Source organism: Notamacropus eugenii, chromosome 3, assembly GCF_028372415.1.
Source record: "Notamacropus eugenii isolate mMacEug1 chromosome 3, mMacEug1.pri_v2, whole genome shotgun sequence".
NCBI lineage: Eukaryota > Metazoa > Chordata > Mammalia > Diprotodontia > Macropodidae > Notamacropus > Notamacropus eugenii.
Window position 1 is genome coordinate 88,104,412 of NC_092874.1, and position 20,038 is coordinate 88,124,449.

A 20,038-nucleotide genomic window follows, 5' to 3' on the forward strand; every position below is an offset into this window, starting at 1 on the left:
AGAACTTAGTTGCTACAAGTAGTAGAGACAAAGCATTTCAAATCTGAATAATTAAAATAAGACTAAAGGGTTCTATTCAGTTACATTTTGCAACTTGAAGTTAATTTGACTTTCCACAATTTGACTCTGGTTTCAAAAATCAAAATCTTATATATAGTGATTCAAACAAAATGTCCAAACATTTTGTTAAAGCAGAAAAATTAGTATTGTAACTCAGATTTTGTCTTCTGTTCCATATTCATTGTTTTCATTTGATTATTGGAAAGGGTTCTGGAGAAAACCTAAAATTATTGCTTTTAGTTTACTAGAACTTTTTGGAAGACAAGCTAGATCTATGTTAAGAGATGTGTAATATCTAGTTTAACTACTAGAAAATAATAATATTATTATTTTTCTTTTAACATAAAATTTATTTTAATAATATGCTTTATTTCAAAATGTAAGATAATAACAATAAGATTGGTATGAATTGGGAATTAGTTCCTAGAATTTAGATGAATTTGTGCCTATGATTATTTGTTTTTAAGTCACTATTAAAGAAATTCGAAAGTTAGTGGAAATTAATTTAGAAAATTTGGTGCTATTTTGATTTTTTTGGCATAGGCCACATGTAAGTGAATACATAAATTTTTTTTCAAATTAACACCCAAAGTTCACATTCAGTACTCACTTCCATAAATCATATTCTATTATCTCTTAAGTGATCACTTTAACATAGTATTTTTGAAGTATTTTTTAGGAATTCAGGATGTAATGTTAAATGTATGCTCAGAAAAAGGGTTTCTTACTGGCTTTTTAGTTCTATATTGAGAATTATAAAATTGCATTAATAAGTAAGCAAAACATAAAATGTAGGATTACAAATTTTCTGGAATTTTAACTAATGAATTTTTTCTTCCATCTACTATTTAGCTATCAACTCTTTTTTATTTCTTGAAACAGATAATTGGAAATTGTGTTTCAATCTTAGTCTTGAGTTCTGCCCTACCTGTGATGTCAAGAACTTTGGGTAAGTTTAACTGAAAAATTGAGCTGAAGATTCATTCTACTTTTGAGAGCTTTCATGTGTGATCTTTGATTAGGAATTTTTCTCTTAGGAAGTTGGTCACCTTCTGAAACACATCTTTATTTTATTTATTTAATACTGACTTCTTATATAGACATACTTTAATCTGCAGGGACCTAAGAATGATAGGAACAAAACCAGCAGCTTTCTAAAGATCAAACATTTTTCACGTAGTTGCATTGCCTCATCAAATTATATAAATGTTTTCACATGACCATATTACCTTTCAGGTCCTCTACTGAACAAATAGACTTAGTGGTTCCTTAATGGGAAGATAATATAATAGAATTTTTTAAAAGCATGTGACAAAAGAATGTTCAGAAATAATATTTAAGCTAAATCTAGAAAATATTAAAATTTTGGGAAGTAGGTATTGACAAAAGGTATATTTTACCACAAGAGTCAGAGATTTGCATGTCATTAGTGGTCTTAATTTTTGGATTTGCAGTGATTTTCAATGATATTTTTAATTGAAGAAAAATTTTCCTTTGTGCATGCATATTTGACCAGGTCTTGTTTTTAATCGGCTTGTCTTTTTCCTAAGCAACATGATGGAATGTTTCTTTCCCAAGTCTGTCACAAAATGTTATTGCTAAATAAAATTTCTCTTTAGTTAAACTATATTAAATTCTAAAATCAAGTTTAAACTATATTAAAACCTTAGCATATGGCAATTCTTGGAAATGCCATTAGTTCACAAAAGTGAATTGATCATTTAAAAACCTCTAACAATATTAAGTGGCCTTAGTTTTAGTTTTTATACAACTTCTATTATTTATGCAAAACTCATGTATCAGGGAAAAGTGTAGGCTGTGCAATGGCAAACTTTGTAGTTTTACTCACAATTCTTATGCATAATTTCATCTTTCAATAAAAAGTTAAAACTTTGTATAAACATGACAAAGAACTGTTCTAAATGCTAATATGGTTTTCTTTTTTCCCTTTTTTTCTATTACCTTGGCTTTTAAGTATAGGGTATGTCATTGTTTTGACATCTGCCTGTGGTGTGCTTATCTCTAAAATGTGGAATATATACAGTTTAGTGATTCGAAACCAAATTTGACTATTTGTATTATGACAGTTCACAAATAACTTTTGTGGCATTGAAGACACCATGCCATTTTAACACTTGTATAATTCATTTATGCACTGTAATTTGAGATTAACTGTTGGTAATAATATGAACTGATTCTATGGAAAAAAAAGTGCACACGCTGTGCACTGTTGCTAATACAAAGAAAACAAATTAATGGCAAAACTCACTTTTTGAAGACCAACAAATGAAATTCCTGAATAGTTTACCATAGAGATAAATAAAAGAATAAAACAGAAGAAAGGAAAAGAAAGATAGGACAATTAAAATGCAGCTAACAAATGCCCAGACCCAGCTGTCCAAACAGGATTAATAGAGTGCATTAGAGTACAGTGAGTCATGTGGTGCTTTGCAAAATATCAACATGCATTGCATTACATGTTATGCCCAATGGCACTGAATAGATGAAAAGAAATAAATACGTTAAACAGATTCATAGAGGCTTTTCACAGTATTAAAAAAGCAAGGTTCTAGGCTAAAAGAAAAAAAAAACCCTGGGTTTTAGCATTATGGGAAAGGCAAACTAGAGAAAGTTATCAAGTAATTCACATATTAACCCTTTAGAATTGAGTATTTGAATTTAAGAAGATAAAATGTAGGCAGTTGTGGATATTGTACTTAACTATAATTGGGGATTTTTGATTATCTAGCTATGATGTCTCCAGGGCAGGGGGCAGAGGGTGTATTTAAGAACTGAATCTAAAGCTATAGAATTGTTCTTTCTTTATTTCAGAGCTGCTTCCTAGTAAATCCTGGTCATCAGTGTAGTGTCATTTGCCTCTGTGAAATCAACTAGCAGCGCTACATTGTTTAGATCAAAATATGACTAGTACCTAATGTGATGTATAGTGAGGAAAATAATAACATCAATCATCCCTTTTTCCTTTTAAAAATCATTATCTTTTACAATTGTAAACAATAGGGAAGGGAACCTGGGTGTCAGTTATATTTTAATGGGGCAAATGGTTCAAAGCAGAGATATTTTTGCTTCAAAAGTTGAAGCTTTTTGTGCTTATTTTAAAAATATATCAATAGCTAATAATGATTTATTACTAAAATTGTACAATTTAAGTTCTGTTATTTTATTTAGTGACTATCCTGATATCTAGTTTTACTTTTTTAAGAAGAAAAAAATCATGTTTCATTGTTATTAGATTTTTCACACAAAAGAGTAAAATGGAATTATGCAAATATGTATTTGTTTCAGGAACACTGAGATTCTCAGCTGTATATTTTCAGTATACTGTAAATGTATCATTGATAATTAAGTTGTGAGGAAAATGTTAATCATATGTATAGTCTTACAGATGAATAATAGTTGTAATGTTAGAGTTCACTAAAATACAAAGAAACTTTATTTTAAAATACCTGTCAAAACTCTTTAAACATGTTACTTTTAGCTGATATTTTTAGAATGAATATTTTGAAGGCCCCCCAAATTTTAAAACTTTAAGATTAGACCTTTTAGCTTTATCATTGTATTTTGTTTAATTGTTTGGTAAATTACCATAGTAGGTTTGAAATGTAATTTCCTATCAATGTATACATAGGCCCAAGTTTTTCTAAAATTAAAATATCTTAGACTTTTTTGGCACAGTTTTCTGAGCAATAATAAATTCTGATCGAAAAGCATGTTTTAATTATTTACATGCTCTGTGGTTTGACTTAAGGAGGATAGAGATTTTACTGATAGATTCTTTGTACACTATATTTCAAAATCTACTTTAACTAAAAGTGAAAAGGATTCCCAGAAATGATTCATGTAAATCAGATTAAATAGATGTTTGTTGGGAAGTCTCCGTTGTGTCAAAATAAAATTGATGAACACATTAAAAAAATTATACCAGTAGACTTCAAAAGTATTTTTTACCAACTCCTCTGCTTTATTCATTGTTTAACAATTACCTTGGTTTCTTTCTGATATATTTTCTTCATATAAGACACGATTAAATATTGTACTTACACTGTTAGACAACAGTTCTGTCACTTTCCCAAATGCTCCTTAAGTTCGTTTTAATCACCTCCCCACACATTTCTCATCCAATGCCCATACAATCTGTCATCTTCTTACGGGAGGTAAAGTGGATTATTCCCCTTTGTCTCCTTTATGAGGGGAGTCTGTTTAAAAACCAGTCTTTTTAGAAAAGAGCTTTATGTGGGCTTTCGTAAATGTATCTCTAAATCTTTCCTTCTCAAGTCCTTTTTGTCTAATGCTGGAAGAAATGACACTTTCACAAGTACTTTTTAAAATGAAAAATAAAAGCGACCAAATATTTAATTGCTAAGTGAATACCTAACATTTGACTGATAACAAAGATCCATAATGAAAGACCATTAATAATATAAAAAGTTGTATTTGGCTTGTGTCATAATACATTAACACCAAACAAATTTAATGTATGATCTGGGCTTTCCCTTGCTGGTTCTTATTTTTCTTGTAACTCATGGCTAAAGATAAACAATACAAACATATGTATATTTGGGCATATATATGTATATATACACACAGATACATATGTTTATATATATTTATATATGTGTGTGAGAGTATATGTTTGGATTGTTGTGTAGGCCTTTTAAAAAATATATTTCCTGAGTGTAGAAATCTGTAGGTAAGAATGAGAAGGCATTGACTAAATCAACCTCAGTTCTTTAAAAGGTGTTAGTCTATTCAAAACTATTCATATTTAAGGACATAAAATTCTGACCAAGAAAATATCACCAGGACAGTAAGGCTAGTTGGTTCTGCGTCAGATATTGGCAAATATTCCGATTAATTCACCTCAAGCAAATTTATTAAGAACCAACTATATGTCAGGTACTATGTGTTATTTATGACACAAATATAGACACATCACAGACATGGCCCTCTAGGAACTTATGTTCTAAAAAGGGAGACAAGTATGTACACAAATAACTGTTAGAAGGGAGAGTGTGATTAGGTACAAAGGAGAAAGCTAGTCAAAATGCTATGAGAAGGTTGGTGTTGGAGAAACCACTTACTAGGCTGGGGTTGAATGGGTTCAGGGAAGGCTTCATCTTGGAATTAGCATTTAGATTACAGGATTTATATCTGGAACCCCCTTTTGTTTTATAGATGAGGAAACTGAAACACAGAGGTATTACGTGCCTAGTCTCTCACAGGTAGTAAGTGCTAAAAGCTAGATTTAAATTTAGAGCCTCTGATTCCAAACCTAGTGCTGTCCATGGTACAGGTGCTCAGGGGTTCAGGTTAAAGAGTATGATATTAACACACAGCTCTCTGATTTCCACATAGCACACAAAATTTGCAGCATTTAGTTTTTCTGGTGTGTTTTTGTTCCTAGAAACTTGAAGGTGGCTTTACATTTTCCAAAATTAATTGTAGATAGATAGCTTCCATTGCTGCTAGCTGATACTCATAAGGAAATGGCTCTGAATGTTGCTACACAGACTTTTGGAAGTCTCTTCAGCAGAGTAATGGGGATGGAAACCAGAATGCAAACAGTTAAGGAAGAAGTGGGTGGTGAGAAAGTAAAGGTGATGAATATGAACTTTTTTTTTTGTTTTAGAAATTTGATAGAGATAAAAGTGAGAGGGAAAGGGCCCATGTGTACAAAAATACCAATAGCATTTTGTTGTTATTCAGTCGTTTTTAGTCATGTCTGACTCTTTGTGACCCCATTGGGGTTTTCTTGGCAAAGATGAAAGTCTGGCATTCTATCCACTGCACTACTTAGCATTTTCTCTTGTAGCAAAGGACCAGAAAGTATGGGAGTGGCCATTAATTGGGCAATGGCTTGACAAATTATTGTATATGAATATAATGAATATTATTATGTCATAATTGTGCATTGGTGTCAAACTCAAATAGAAATGAGTCCCTCTAGACCACATATTGATTTAGAAAAATACAAATTTACATTATGTACTATTTAAAATTTTTTTTTAAAGTTTTCTCAATTATGTTTTAATCTGGTTTTAATCTGTGCTTAGAGTTATGGGGCCAGTAGGCTGTAAGTTTGACACCTCTGCTCTAAGAGATGGAATCAAAGAAACCTGGGAAGACTTATAAGAACTGATGCAGAGTAAAGGGAGCAAAAAGAGAAAAAAATTATTAGATTGAATACAGCATTGTAAAAAAAACAGCTCTGAGAGTCTTAAGAGCTATGATCAATGTAGTGACCAACCATGATTCTAGAAGACCAGCGCTAAACTGTGTTTCTTGTCTCTTGACTGAGAGGCAATAGACTAGGTTTGCAGAATTCAATGTATGTTTTCAAACATGGCCAATACATATGCTTCATGGGAACACCCTTTGGGGGTTGAAGTGGAGAATTGGTTGGGTAAATAAAGGCTAGTGATGGTGATGCCAAAAAAGAAAGAAAAAAAAGAAGAAAAAGACAAGAATATCAATGAGTCATTATTTAAATTGTATAGAAGAGAAGAGAAAAAGTTCAGAAGGTCAGATAAAATGGATAATATTGAAACTGAGGTGTTGAATTTATTATTTATTTTTTAAAAATTCTGTATGTGATTGAGATTTGCAGTTGGCTTCCCTCTTGCATCCAGGGGCAAATAAAAAATGCTGTGTTTGGCATTCAAAGCTCTCCATAACCAACCTCCTCCTATCTTTCCAGTCTTCTCACACCTTACTCCCTGATACATACTCTTTGATCCAGAGACCCTAGCCTGCTGGCTGTACCATGAACAAAATGCTCCTCTCAGCTCCAGGTTGAACTCCCTGGTTTCCTTGAAGTTCCAACTAAAATCCTATCTTTTAGAGGAAGCCTTCTTGAGCTGGAGGCAGTAGGTGGCACAGTGGATAGAGTGCTGGACCTGGAGTCAGGGAAATCTGGGTTCAGATCCAGCCTCTGACACTTTCTAGTGGTGTGACCCTGGGCAAATCACTTAACCTCTGTTGCCTGTTTCCTCATCGGTTAAATGGGGACAGTAATTTACGGGGTTATTATGAGGATCAACTGAAATGTTTGTAAAGCACTTAGCATAGTAGGTACTACATAAATGCCTATTCCTTTCTTCCCAAGCCATCGTGATTCTAGTGCCATCTCTTTGTTAATTATGTCCTATACATTTGTCTGCATGTGTGTTGCTTCCCCCATTAGATTACAAGCCCTTTGAGGTCCAGGACTTCCTTTTGTCCCTTTTGTAGCCTTTGCACTTAGCACAGTACCTGACACATAGTAGGTGCTTAATAAGTGGTTAGTGATTGATTGACTTGTATATGAACCTCTTTCTCTTCTTTGTATATGGAAAGTTTGTGTTCAATGTCAGGTTAAAAATTATGAAAAATTAAAATTAAGTGCTGAAAAACAAAATTTTAAAGAAGGAAAAAGGTTTTTGGCAACGAAGAATTTTAATAAGAGAGACTATATGGATGATAATGTGCATGTGAATTAGAGTCAAAGAAAGAATTTTTTTTTTTTGTTTGGAGATGGAGAAATTTGAGCTTTTATGTAGGATGGTGAAGGAGCCAGTTGAGGGGAAAGATTGAAGACCTTTCCATTGATATAGCTAGAAGGCTTTGCAAAGAGTAAGGCTGCCTTTTCCTCTAAATTGGAAGAGGAAGGAAGAGGTAATAGATGAAGTTCCAGACTTCTGGAAGAATTAAGAGAGAAGATGAGATGATTGCTTCCTCATCCTGTGAACCCAGTCTTTTTAGTAAAATAGTGGCCAAGCTACTGAGAAATGAAGTAAAATAGGTATTTGAGGAGAGGAAAAAAAGTTTGGAATAGTAATTTTGGAAACTGATAGTAAGAGGTGAATAAAAACATTTTTAGGCAGTAGTGATGACCCATTCGAGATTAAATAGCATAGTTTGTAGTGGATCAGTGACCACTTGTTTGGTGGCAATCAGTGTTAGGAATAGGAAGGGGGTAATACATTAACCACTTTCAGGAGTTAGCAAGTTGTGATTGGGGAGAGCAAGGCATTACTTAGATTTTTGTCTATAATTGTTTTAGAAACAACTTAAATTTTTCACTTGAAGAGGATTTCCAGGAGGATCACTCTGAAAAGGCTCCTTGGAAGTAATTTAGTCAGGCTCAGGACTATGTGTGAAAATGTAGAGATCAGAAATGGACATTAAGATAGGGTCTGATTTATGCCAAGAATAATTAAAGGTCTTGAGTGGTTAAACTGTTGTAAGAAATGATGGAAATGAATCAGCTTTTTAACTTTTTACCCAGTTTTCAGCAGCAGCAGTTTGGAGCTCTTATAATTCATGCAGTATCTTTTCTTTATTTTTTCTTCTAATTTTGAACTTAGTCTGATAGTCCTGAAACCTATTTTCCAGTGTATTCTTCACAGCTTTCTCTTGTGTTTATTTTCACAATGAGGCCTGCAAGTATCAAGCTATATATTGATTTGGTTTTGGCATATTCTTGTCAAGTTCTTTCTCTACTTCTTTATCTTCTGCCACATATATTGGCACATGTATTGCAATTATGTTTACAGTAAGTCTTTTTGTGCTTGCTTTCCATGAACACTACAAGGTGGGATGATCAAATGTCCCATAAAATTGTATTTTAATTGTGTTTGGGCAGATAATGAAATTGAAAATTGCCAGCTCTTTTATTTGCTTCTTCAAGGAGAATACATTTTCTTCTATTTGTTTCCAGCTTCTTTTTGTCTTTTAGCAGTCATTTCCCAGTTGACTGTGCATGCATCTGACCATCTCAGGTATGTTTTAAAGTCCTGACTATAGGAGTTGCATGATGGCCATACAGTATGCTTTGTTTTCAGTTTCTCCTTCCCTCTTCTCTCTTTCTCATTGTTCAGAAGTATAAGATAGAAGTGGATATGATTTGAGATTCCTTTTTCTGCCCCCCAAATTAGAGCTTAGACTTCTGAATATTTTTTTAACCCAAAACATATAGTTTCCTGGTCCATCTACTAGAGTTGGCTGATTGTATTAACAAGAATGTAAGTCAAGAAAGTAAAAAATTAGTTCTGCTTAGGATAGTGCTTAGAATCAGGCTGAGAGATAATAGTCTATCTACAGTACAGAAAGTTTTATGATATTTAACATAAGGAACTGATTGTTTTAAACTAGGATCACTAGCTGTAGTAACCCTTAAAGTGCATAGTAAAATTATGGTATTCAAGAAACTCATTTTTATTTACTTTTTTTTTGTATAATAAGGCAGTTATTAGACAGCTACTAACATTTTCACTGTTTGGAAAACTGATAGTTCTTATCTATTTATGAATATTGATAACATTTTAACAGTCATTTTAAGAAGCATGGGGAAAAGTTTGTTTTATCCTTTCCACGTGGAATATATTGGGAATAGTTAGTGCATTTAAGTGAAAAAGAACACAAACTTGGAAAGGGATGAGGATAGCATTATGAAATACTTAAACAGCAGATTAAAAGTAAGAAAACTCATGAGAGTTACGTGGCTATTCCTAAGGAAAAGTAATCAAAGTAAGTAACATTTTAAGGTAATTAAATTGTGGGTTTATACTCTTAAAGATAGAAACACATTCAAATTGACCTTGAAAAATGGAAATATCATACCAAAATAGGCTGAACTATAGAAACAACAGATAACAGGAGTTATGCTCTAAGGACAAAAACAGCACTGAGCATACTGGATGCTGAAAGAGCCAGGAGTCATAGCAGAGCACAGACCAATTAAGGAGACTATTCATAGACCATGTAGTTCCAATTAAGAAGAAAAAAAACACCATAATATTAAAAAAAGTATTCGTTGGAGGGAAGTGTCCTACTTTGGGACTACTCCTCATTGATAAAACTAAGTCTGACACCCTCAAACTCTTCCCTCCTCATTCCCCACCAAAAAATACATGCAAAAATTGAGAAATGATCCTGTATGTTATGTGAATTATATTACATGAATCTTACTTTTGAACAACTAATATGTTTAATTTTAGGATATTTTATAAAAATGATGAGCACATTGACAAGGGTCTATTATTAAACACAGAAAAGAAATGATATTCTATTTGAGAAAAGGTTACACCTTCATGTACCTTGACTTTGTTTACTGTTCTTTCCCTGCAATATCCTCCTTGCCCTTCTTCAAATATTGAATTCCTACATATCCTTTAATGTCCTTCTCTTATGAGACTTCCTCCAATATGTTATCACAAGTTCCCATGATGGGAAGACTTCATGCAACCCCCTCAGACTTCATGCGACCCTTTGTTTTGTACTTTCCAGATGCATTTATCATGTGTTATTGTACATTGTCCTGAGTGCATGTTTCTTATTCCCCTAAAAGACTTAAAGCCCCATGAGGTCAGGAATTTTTATTCTATGAACTTTTTATCCCTTCTAAGCACCTAATATTTCTTTCATAAATGTTTGTTGAATTTGTTTAGCCCAAAGAAGGCTAAATGTATGACTTAATTATTGTCTTCAATTACAAGAAAGGTTTTAATTTTTTTGCTAAACATGTATGAAGTGCTTATGATGTGTAGTATGATATTCTAGATACTGGGAGAGGTATAGCATGGCCCTTGCCCTCAGAAACTTTATGATTTCTAATTTTATGAGGCCTGTACTAAGCAGTTTTTCATAATCATACAAATGAATTGAGAGATATAGAAAATACAGATTCTTCATTCAGGAAGGAAAGGAGGAAGGGAAGAAGGAAGGAAACAGTAAGTACTTACTATGCATTAAGCACTGTGCTAAGTGCTTTAAAAATATCATCTCATCTGATCCTTACACCCTGGGAGGTAGGTGCTATCGTTATCCCCATTTTACAGTTAAGAAAGCGGAGGCAGATGAAGGTTAAATGACTTCCTCAGAGTCACAAAGTTAGTAAGTATCTGAAGCAGGATTTGCTCTTAGGACTTCTTGACTCCAGGCCTAGCCCTCTTTTCATTGTGCTGTATCTAGCTACTTAGGGTTTGTTGGTCTCCTCCTCCACTCCCTAACTCCCTCCAAAAAGTACTTTAGTGATTTTAGGCTCACTTTGGAGAACTTGTGCAGATTTTTTAATGAGCCCATGCAACCTAGGGCATCTTTTAAATACCAGTTTTCTTCCAATAATAATTGAGTCTTGGAATACCCAGATCTCCATTAAACAATGCAATTAACATAACAGTTCCCACTATTTGTAAGGCACTGTGCTTGGTTGCTGGGAATACAATGAAGAGAAATATTCTCTGTCTTCAAAGCGCTTGTGTTCCACTGGGAGAATGGAGTACAAGTACACAAGTAATACAAAGTAATTTTAGGATGGAAAGAACACATATATCAGAGGGGAGTCAGAAGAAATCTCATACAGGAGGTAACACCTAAGTTATACTTTTAAAGACTCTCAGGATTATGGGACATGTCCATGTCTGTCCATCCTGAAGGTAAGAGGAGAAGGCATTTCAGACATAAGGAAACTATTCATGCAAAGGCATGGAAGTGGGAGCCATGTATGGGGAATAGCCTCTGAGCCAGTTTTACTAGAAGGAGAGTAATTGAAGGGAAATGATACGAAATTAGACTTAAAAGGTAGGAGGTAGCTCTATAGGAGAGCATCTTGAATTCCCATCACAATAATGATTCAGAATAAGTAAAGTTTCAGGTGACTGAAACAAAAATGAAACCGTAATTAGCATTATTACTAACCTACCCTTTCCCCCTTTCTCTAACCAAATCCTATCCCTTCTTCAAGGTCTCTCCTGATAACTTTGGCTCTAGTTAGTGATTTAAAACTAAATCAATCTTTCTAGTGAAATCTGATTTAAACAATGCATGAACTAAATGTTCACTACTTAATGTTTTCAAAAATGTTTTATTGATACCTTTTGTCTTTATGTCAAAATCTCATTTCCCATCATCCTTTGGGAGGAATTTTCTTTACAAAACAGTTAAACATGGATTCAGGATGGCAGAGGGACTCACCTGAACTCTCCCAAATTCCATTTCAAACAATTTTAAAATAACACCTAAAATCAAATTCTGGAATAGCAGAACCAGCAAAAGGGTGGGGTGAAAGAGTTTTCCATCCTAGGACAACTTTGGAGGTCAGCAGGAAAGTTCGGTCTCAGTGGAGTGGTGGTCAGCCCTGGAACATGGGACAGGCCATCCCCTGGCAATACCAGCAGTAATCCTTGTAGGCAGTTCAGCAGAAGCAGCTTCAGGAACATTCTACCCATAGATGGTAAGGAGGTTAGAATACTGGTCAGAAGGAGGTTACAGGGGACCTTTTTCTGGGACTCATGTCAGTCTGAGAACTAAGAGGAGCTTTAGCTTACTAGCGCTTGTTGTGGCAGGGGTATAGGGATCCTGCTCGCAGTTCCAGAGGGCAAAATAGACATTGAAAGAGTCCCCTGATCACCTCCTGAAAGAGATCCCCGAACGAAAACTCCCAGGAACAATCTAGTCAAATTCCAGGGTTCACAGGTCAAGGAGAAAATATTATAAGCAGCCAGAAAGAAACAGTTCAAATATTGTGAAACCACAGTTAGAATAACACAAGATTTAGCTGCTTCTAAATTAAAGGATTGGAGGGCTTGGACTGTGGTGTTACAAAGGGCAAAGGAGCAAGAATACAGCCAAAAATAACCCATGCCCAAAATTGAGTATAATCCTTCAGGGTAAAAAATGGATATTTAATGAAATAGAGGACTTTCACGTATTCTTGATTAGAGGTGAATAGAAAATATGACTTTCAAATACAGGGCTCAAGAAGCATAAAAAAGGGAAACCATGAAAGAGAAATCATAATGGATTCAATAAGGTTAAATTTTTTCAGTTCCTATATGGAAAGATGATACTTGTATCTCTTAAGAACTTTATCATTATTAGACAGTTTGAAGGAGTATATATAGACAGAAAGCATGGGTGTGAGTTGGCTGTGATGGGATGATTTTTTTAGAAAATAAAATTAAGGGTGAGAAAGAGGGATGCCCTGGGAGAAGGGGGAAAGAGGAGGTAGAAGGGGGGTAAATTATCTCACATAAAAGAGGCATGAAAGGAAGTGCTTTTACAATGGGATAATGGGTGGTGGTGGTGGTGGCAGGCAACATTTGAACCTTACTCTTACTAGAATTGGCTCAAAGAGGATAACATTGACACTCAGTTGGGTATAGAAATCTATCTTGCCCTATAGGGAAATAGGAGGGGAAGGGGAAAAGAGAAAGGATAGAAGGGAAGGTAGATTAAAGGAGGCAGAGGTCAGAAGCAAAATAGAAACATAATTAAGGAAGAATATCCAATACAGATATCATATGTTGACATTGTATACAATATTCTCTGCTAGTAGTCACCTACCTTCCGTTAAGAAGTAGGAATGCTTTATTTTCTGTTATGCTTGCTCTTCCATTCCTCACTTTAACTTCCTTTTAGTGACCTATTGTCAGTCATTGTTTATATTATTTTCTTGGTTCTGTTTTTTCCTTCTGCATCAGTTCATAAAAATATTTCCAGATTTCCCTAAATTCCTTAAATTTGCCATTTCTTATAGTGCAATAATATTGCATTATCTTTATATAACAGTTTTTTTAATGTTCTACACAGTATATTGCCATCTACCTTGTTTCTAGTTCTTTGCTCTCACAGAGTGCTACTATGAATATTTTGTTTATATATTTGAACTTTATTTTGGTATAGAGTTTTGTTTTTGATTTGGTGGCAAAGGGGCACTTCTTTCTTAATTCCAAACTGAAGTGTACAATAGTGATTTAACAGTTGTATGGCACAAATATTTTTCACATTCTGCCACTTTTCTCGTAATTCTACCTTCAGTGAATTTATTTGTGCAAAACTTTTAAAATATTATGTAATTTACATTGTAGATAAAATTTTATAACCTCCATCCTTTGTATGGTTAAGAATTCTCCCTAGGGCCATCATTGTGAAAGATGCCTGATATTATTTTTATTTTTAAAAAATGGGCACACTTTTATATTTAAGTCATATCTATTTTTAGCTTATTTTGGCATGTTGTGTAAGGCATTGATCAAAACCAAATTGCTGCCAAACTGCTTTCCAATTTTCTAAATATGTCTTTGTCAGAAAGGGAGTCCTTCCCTTAACAAATAGCATTTATCAAATGTTGAACTTCTGTTGTTGATGATACCTGTTTTTTGCTTATCTAGGCTGTTTCACTGATCTACTTTTATAGGGGGTTTTTCTAAAGCAGTATCAAACTGCTTAGAAATTAGATGTCTGATAATTTTATGCCCCCTTCAATCATAGTTTTTCTCCTTATCTTGAAGTTCTAGACTCCTTATTTTTCCAAATGAATGTTGCATTTTTCTAGTCCCAATAAAGTATCATCTTCATAATTTAATCATTGATTCATATTTTTAGTGGCATGATGGTTAGTGAAAGCATTTTGCATTTGCCATTTTATGTGGATATTTCAAATTGTAGCAAAGGTTTGAAAATTTAGTAAAGGTTTAAAGTAGTTTTTTTTAAGGTGCTATATCCCTTCCCCCATCAAAGGTAGTAATTCCCCGATTTTTGTTTTAAATTAATCAAATGATTGTCAGTAGGCCAATTTACAAAAAAAAAATCTAGTAGTAACAAAGTCCTTACATGATTCCTAAAAAGACATCATACTCTTGTTAAAATAAAAATAATGATTTTTTGAGAACAAATAGATATAACAATTTTGAGGTCATAAATGCTTTAAATATTCAGACTAAACTTTTAAGTTTGCAGAAGGAAGAATTGGTTTATGCCTAAGTTTTGCCAAAGATGTTTTTGTTTTATAAATTGGTTTGTCGGAGATTTTGGTGTGTTCTTTGCAGAAATCAGACATTTTGAAAAGTAGTTATTTGAGAACAGCTTTTTGTCATGCTGTGGAAATGAACTTATGACCAGTTTATTTGCATTTGTAATATGCTAGAAAATATGATTTATTAGTCCTGTTCTAATGAACATTTTATAGTATCAGACTCTACAGATTATATCTGAACTTCTTTGCTAGTCATGAACATGAATGTACTTGCTGAAAGTAAAAGTTGACTCAGGTGGGTTAAAAACATAAATTCTATTGACTTGTGGTATAGTAGGTAAAGTAACGATCTCATTTAAATGAAAAGTTTTGTTCAATGTGTTCTTTCTTTATAGATTAGATTGGAAGGGGTGATTACCATTCATGGAATTGTGCATACAACATATTTGAATGAGAAGCTGAGGAAAAATCATTGTTATTTCTGTGGTAGAAGAGAGTTTATCTTGTTATTGGCCAGATGTTCAGAGATCACTCCAGCTTTAGGGTTAAATGCTACAGCTGAACAGAATGAACTTCCTGGTTGAGTTTCTTTACTCATCATTGTTTTCCATTTTTCTTTTGTAGAAACTTCTGTAAAGAGAGAATATGTAGTTTTTATATCTTCAACTAGGAAATGTAAAGTATGTCAGTAAGGAAAGTTAAGTAAAAATGCAATGTCATAATTTATGTTAATTTTCTGTAACAGTATAGGTTTTGGAGTACTGACTTTCAATGCACTTTACTTTTTAAAAGTTTTGAATTAAGCTTTTTTTAAACAATGTAGAAGTTATTTTTTTTAGCACCTAAAGATTTTCATCATTTTAGACTCTGTTTAAGATTATAAATACCGTTAAGAAGGGACATTAAGACTATCTCATCCTTGAAAATAATTGTTGAAATTGAACAGGTATGTAGGTTTTTCAACATGATGTTCAATAGGAATTATCAGTGTAAGGGATCCAATTTGATTTTACTAATAGCCGACTATTTTACTTTTTTGTGGTTTTCCTGGAAACCAGGAAGCCTATGAAAAGACTCCTTGTTTGGAAAGTTCCTTCTGGTACCTAAGTTGGACTCCTTGAATCACAGAAGATGGTGAGCCCAGGGTCTCTTGGTAGAAAGATTTTTCCTGTTGTTAGACATAGTTTTCAGCTCTTGAATTGTCAGCCCATTCTTGCTACTAACTTTCTTCTCTGCTGCTGACACAGCTTTCACAGTTCAGTTTTAAGTTATGGACTACTGAACTGCTACTGGGTTGGGGGATTGGTGTCAGCTGCCTAAAGCTTGTGGAAACTTCTTGGGCTGGGAGTGTGTCATGAAGTCAGAGAACTAATGAGACAAAATTAAATTGAACTTCATGTGAGGTAAATGGCGAATTAAATGCTTATTAAATTTAGAATTAGTATAGAATTTTAGAAAATAAAAATATAATTGAGTGATATCTTGAAAAACCATATGTATTTTGAAAGATGACATATATCACCTTCTATGAAGGTGCAGTCTGATTACTAATTAGAATCACAAACTTTTAGAGCTCTAAGGAACCTTACAGTTCATTTTCCAACTTCTCATTTTATAAATGAAGAAACAGTTCCAGAACTGTCAGTAATAATTGGACGTCTTTTAAGGAAGGATTTTTGTGTTGTTTTGAAGACCTGTGTGATACATGGCTATCATTTTTAGTATTTTAAATATAGGCAGTATATGTTTATATTATGTGTATGCATATGTATATATATTTGTATATATTTGAAAATTTTATTTATTTTTGTTCCAAATTTAATAAACAGCAAAAATAATGAGCATTTCCATATGCAAAGTAGAACAGAAATAAAGGACTGTATAGGAATCTCCTGGCAGCTGGGTAGTACAGGAGAGTGCTAGGCCTGGAGAAGGAAGACTCATCTTTCTGAGTTCAAATCTGACCTCAGATACTTACTAGTTGTGTGACCCTGGGCAAGCCACATAACCCTTTTTGCCTTAGTTTCCTCATCTATAAGATGAGCTGGAGAAAGAAATGGCAAGCTACTCCATATCTTTGCCAAAAATAAAAACCCTAGACCCCAAATGGGGTCATGAAGAGTTGGACACAACTGAACAAACAACTGAACAATAAAATATGAATCTCTATGTACAACTTGCTCTTTTAAGCATATAATAAATTCACTGCTGTTCTGCTTTCTGTTTTCCTTGTGGCTTTTGCTTTTGTTTATTTCTGTGCATTTAAAATATCCTTCAGTGCCCCCCTTTTCTTTTTTTTCTTTTGACAAATCTGTTGCTAGACTCCTTTCTGTCTCCTCTTCCCCAAATATGTTTTACAAACAAAACTTTTTAATCAGTATACAGAGTCAAGTAAAATAATTTCTCCATTGTCCTTGCCTGAAAATTTTTGTTTCATTCTACACCTTGTGAGTCCCCTCAGCTCTCTCTCAAGAGGTGGGTAGTAGGTTTCACAGTTGGTCTGTGATAGTGTCTCCATTTCCTTCCCTCTCACTATCTTGTGGGCTTTCTGCTGTTTGGCCTCTGACATCAACTGAAGTTGTTCTCTCCAAAGTTCCCACTGATCTCTTAATTGTTAAATCTAGTGGCCTTTTCTCAATTCTCACTTTCTTAACCTCTTTGCAGCCTCTAGCGCTACCGTTCTCTTTTCCTTGATACTCTCTTGTCTCTAGGTTTTTGTTACATTACTCTCTCCTGGTTCTTCTCTTACCTGTGTGACTGCTCCTTTTCAGTCCCCTTTGTGGATCTTCATCCAGGTCATACCTGCTAAGGGTGTATATCCTACAGGGCTCTGCCAAAGGCCCACTTCTCTTTCCCCTCTATACTAACACTGTTGATCTCATCTGCTCCCATGGATTCAATTCTCTCTTTGCTAATGATTCTCAGATCTGCTTGTCCAGTTCTACCTAGCCTTTGGTCTTGCATCTCTAATTGCCTTTTAGACATCTCTATCTGGAACTTGTTGTCCTGTAGATGTCTTAAACCCAATATGTCCAAAACTCATTATCTTCCCCTCCCTTCTTTCAGACTTCCCTATTACTATCAAAGGTATCATCATCCTACCAGTCCTTCAGGCTCACAATGTAGGATTCATCCTGGATTCTTCACTTTCTCTCATCCCCCATAGCTAATATGTTGCCAACATTTGTCCATTTTAGCTTTGTAAAATCTCCTGAAATGCCCCCTTCCTCTCCTCTGACCTTGCCACCACGTTAGTATACACCTACTTATCACCTTACATCTTGATTACTGCAGTAGGCAGCTGGTGGGACTGCCTGTCCCAAGCCTCCCTCCATTCTAATCCAGTCTCCATTCAGCCACCAAAGTGGCTTCCTAAAGCTCACATCTGATTCATTAAACTCCAGCGACTCCCTGTTACCTCCAGGATCAAATACAAAATCCTCTGTTTGGCTTTTAAAGCCCTTCATAACCTGCCCCTTGTCCTCTGCCCTTTGGGGCTTCTTACACCCTATACTCCTCCCCTTCCTTTTGGATCTGGTGATGCTGCCCTCTTTGTTCTGCACACATAACCCTCTACCTCCACCCTCTGGGCATTTTCCTTGGCTGTTGCCAGGGCCTGCAACTTTTTGCTTCCTTGAGGCTTTTTCCAGGCCTTCTTAATATCAGTGATTCCCCACCATTGATTATTTCCAGTTTATCCTGTATCTGGCGTCTTAGTAATTGACTGTTTGCAGATTGTCTTCCCCATTAGCCTGTGAGCTCTTTGAGGGCAGGAGCTGTTTTTGCCCTTCTTTGTATCTCCAGCTTAGCACATAATAGGTACTTAATACTTATTGACTTGACATTTTTCCTGAGAGATGATAGTGGATTTAACTAGAAAGCAATTCATTTGTGATCAGTTGTCCATACAGTACCCTATATAAAAACTGCTTTTTAATCACTGGCTATGGTCAAATGATTGGTCAAGCTCATCATTTTGGCTTTGCCTTTTTGTTCCACAGGCTATTGTGATTTTTGTGTCTTCAGTTGGACTGTTTTCATGGTTGTTATCTCAGAGAATTCTACAGCTCTTCTCCCTTGCTTCTCCTTGTGTTTCATGATGTCCTCAAAATCCTCTTAATCGCATCCCACTCTTTATTCTTGACCATTCAGCAGCTGAATCGCTCATCATGCATCCTCCACATGTATCCTGCTCCGTAGCGAATTTGTGTTGCAGTAAGCTTAGTTTTTACTGATGGCACCCCAGGTCAATTCCTTTTCCTGTCTGAGGATGATACGAAATTTAAGCACCTGCCCTTCCTCTTGTTGCTTTGTAAATAGCTCTGACATTAATGGTAGAGTAAATTATTTTGGTTTGCTTCTTAATTGCACAAATTTAATCATCATATAACTTAAAAGACCCAGTAGAAAATTAGAAATAACAAAGATGAGAAAAATGTTACCAACCAGAATTTAGTACACTGTCCTACATCATAATCTTAAGTTATTGCTAATGAACATTTATATCGAATTTTATTGAGTCATTTTCTTCTTTCTGTTTATTTAACAGGAATTACTAGGTTTGATCTTCTTGGAGATTTTGGAAGATTTAACTGGCTGGGGAATTTCTACATTGTATTATCCTACAATTTGCTGTTTGCTATTGTGACAACTTTGTGTCTAGTCAGAAAGTTCACCTCTGCTGTACGAGAAGAACTTTTCAAGGCCTTAGGTAATTTGGAGTTTGAAGGGGAGGGACATGTGTGTTTATTATGCTAATTAATGACCTTTTAGCTAATTTTAAATCCTTTGTAATCCAGAGATTACAGTGTATAAACTTTATTGAGGTATCCAGACAAGTCCCAAAATATAGTCATTTTGTGTTTAATGGACTATGAGTACTATCATAAATGATATTCTTTATAAACTAAATAAATCTAATTTTTTGGTTATGGGTTTTTGTGAAGCTTGGGTTTGACCCAAATTAGGGTGATTTATACTTCAGGAATTTATACTTTATAGTTTATACTTCAGAAAAGCTTGATTTCTTCAGTGTGTTTGGGTACTCCAACTATTGATCCCAAAACTCATTTCTCCCGTTGACTTAGTATGTTGTTTCATCCGCTCCTACTTCACTTGGTATTCATGTTTCTTGTCCTTTTACAGGTTATTAGGACCTGCCAGAACTTGTATATTGGCACAGCCTTACAGAGCCCAGGGTCACCCCCCCACCCAGGTGCTGTG

The 20,038-nt window shown here is 34.5% G+C and overlaps 1 protein-coding gene across 4 annotated transcripts in view; it reads left to right on the plus strand.

Moving 5' to 3' along the window:
• The window catches only part of LMBR1 (limb development membrane protein 1), a 180,234-nt gene that overhangs the window by 153,688 nt on the left and 6,508 nt on the right, over positions 1-20,038 (plus strand). For all 4 annotated transcript variants that reach the window (XM_072652099.1, XM_072652098.1, XM_072652100.1 and 1 more), the window contains 2 exons: positions 943-1,009; positions 19,365-19,526. In XM_072652099.1, the coding sequence (XP_072508200.1) occupies positions 943-1,009; positions 19,365-19,526 (229 nt within the window). The remainder of the gene's footprint in view (positions 1-942; positions 1,010-19,364; positions 19,527-20,038) is intronic.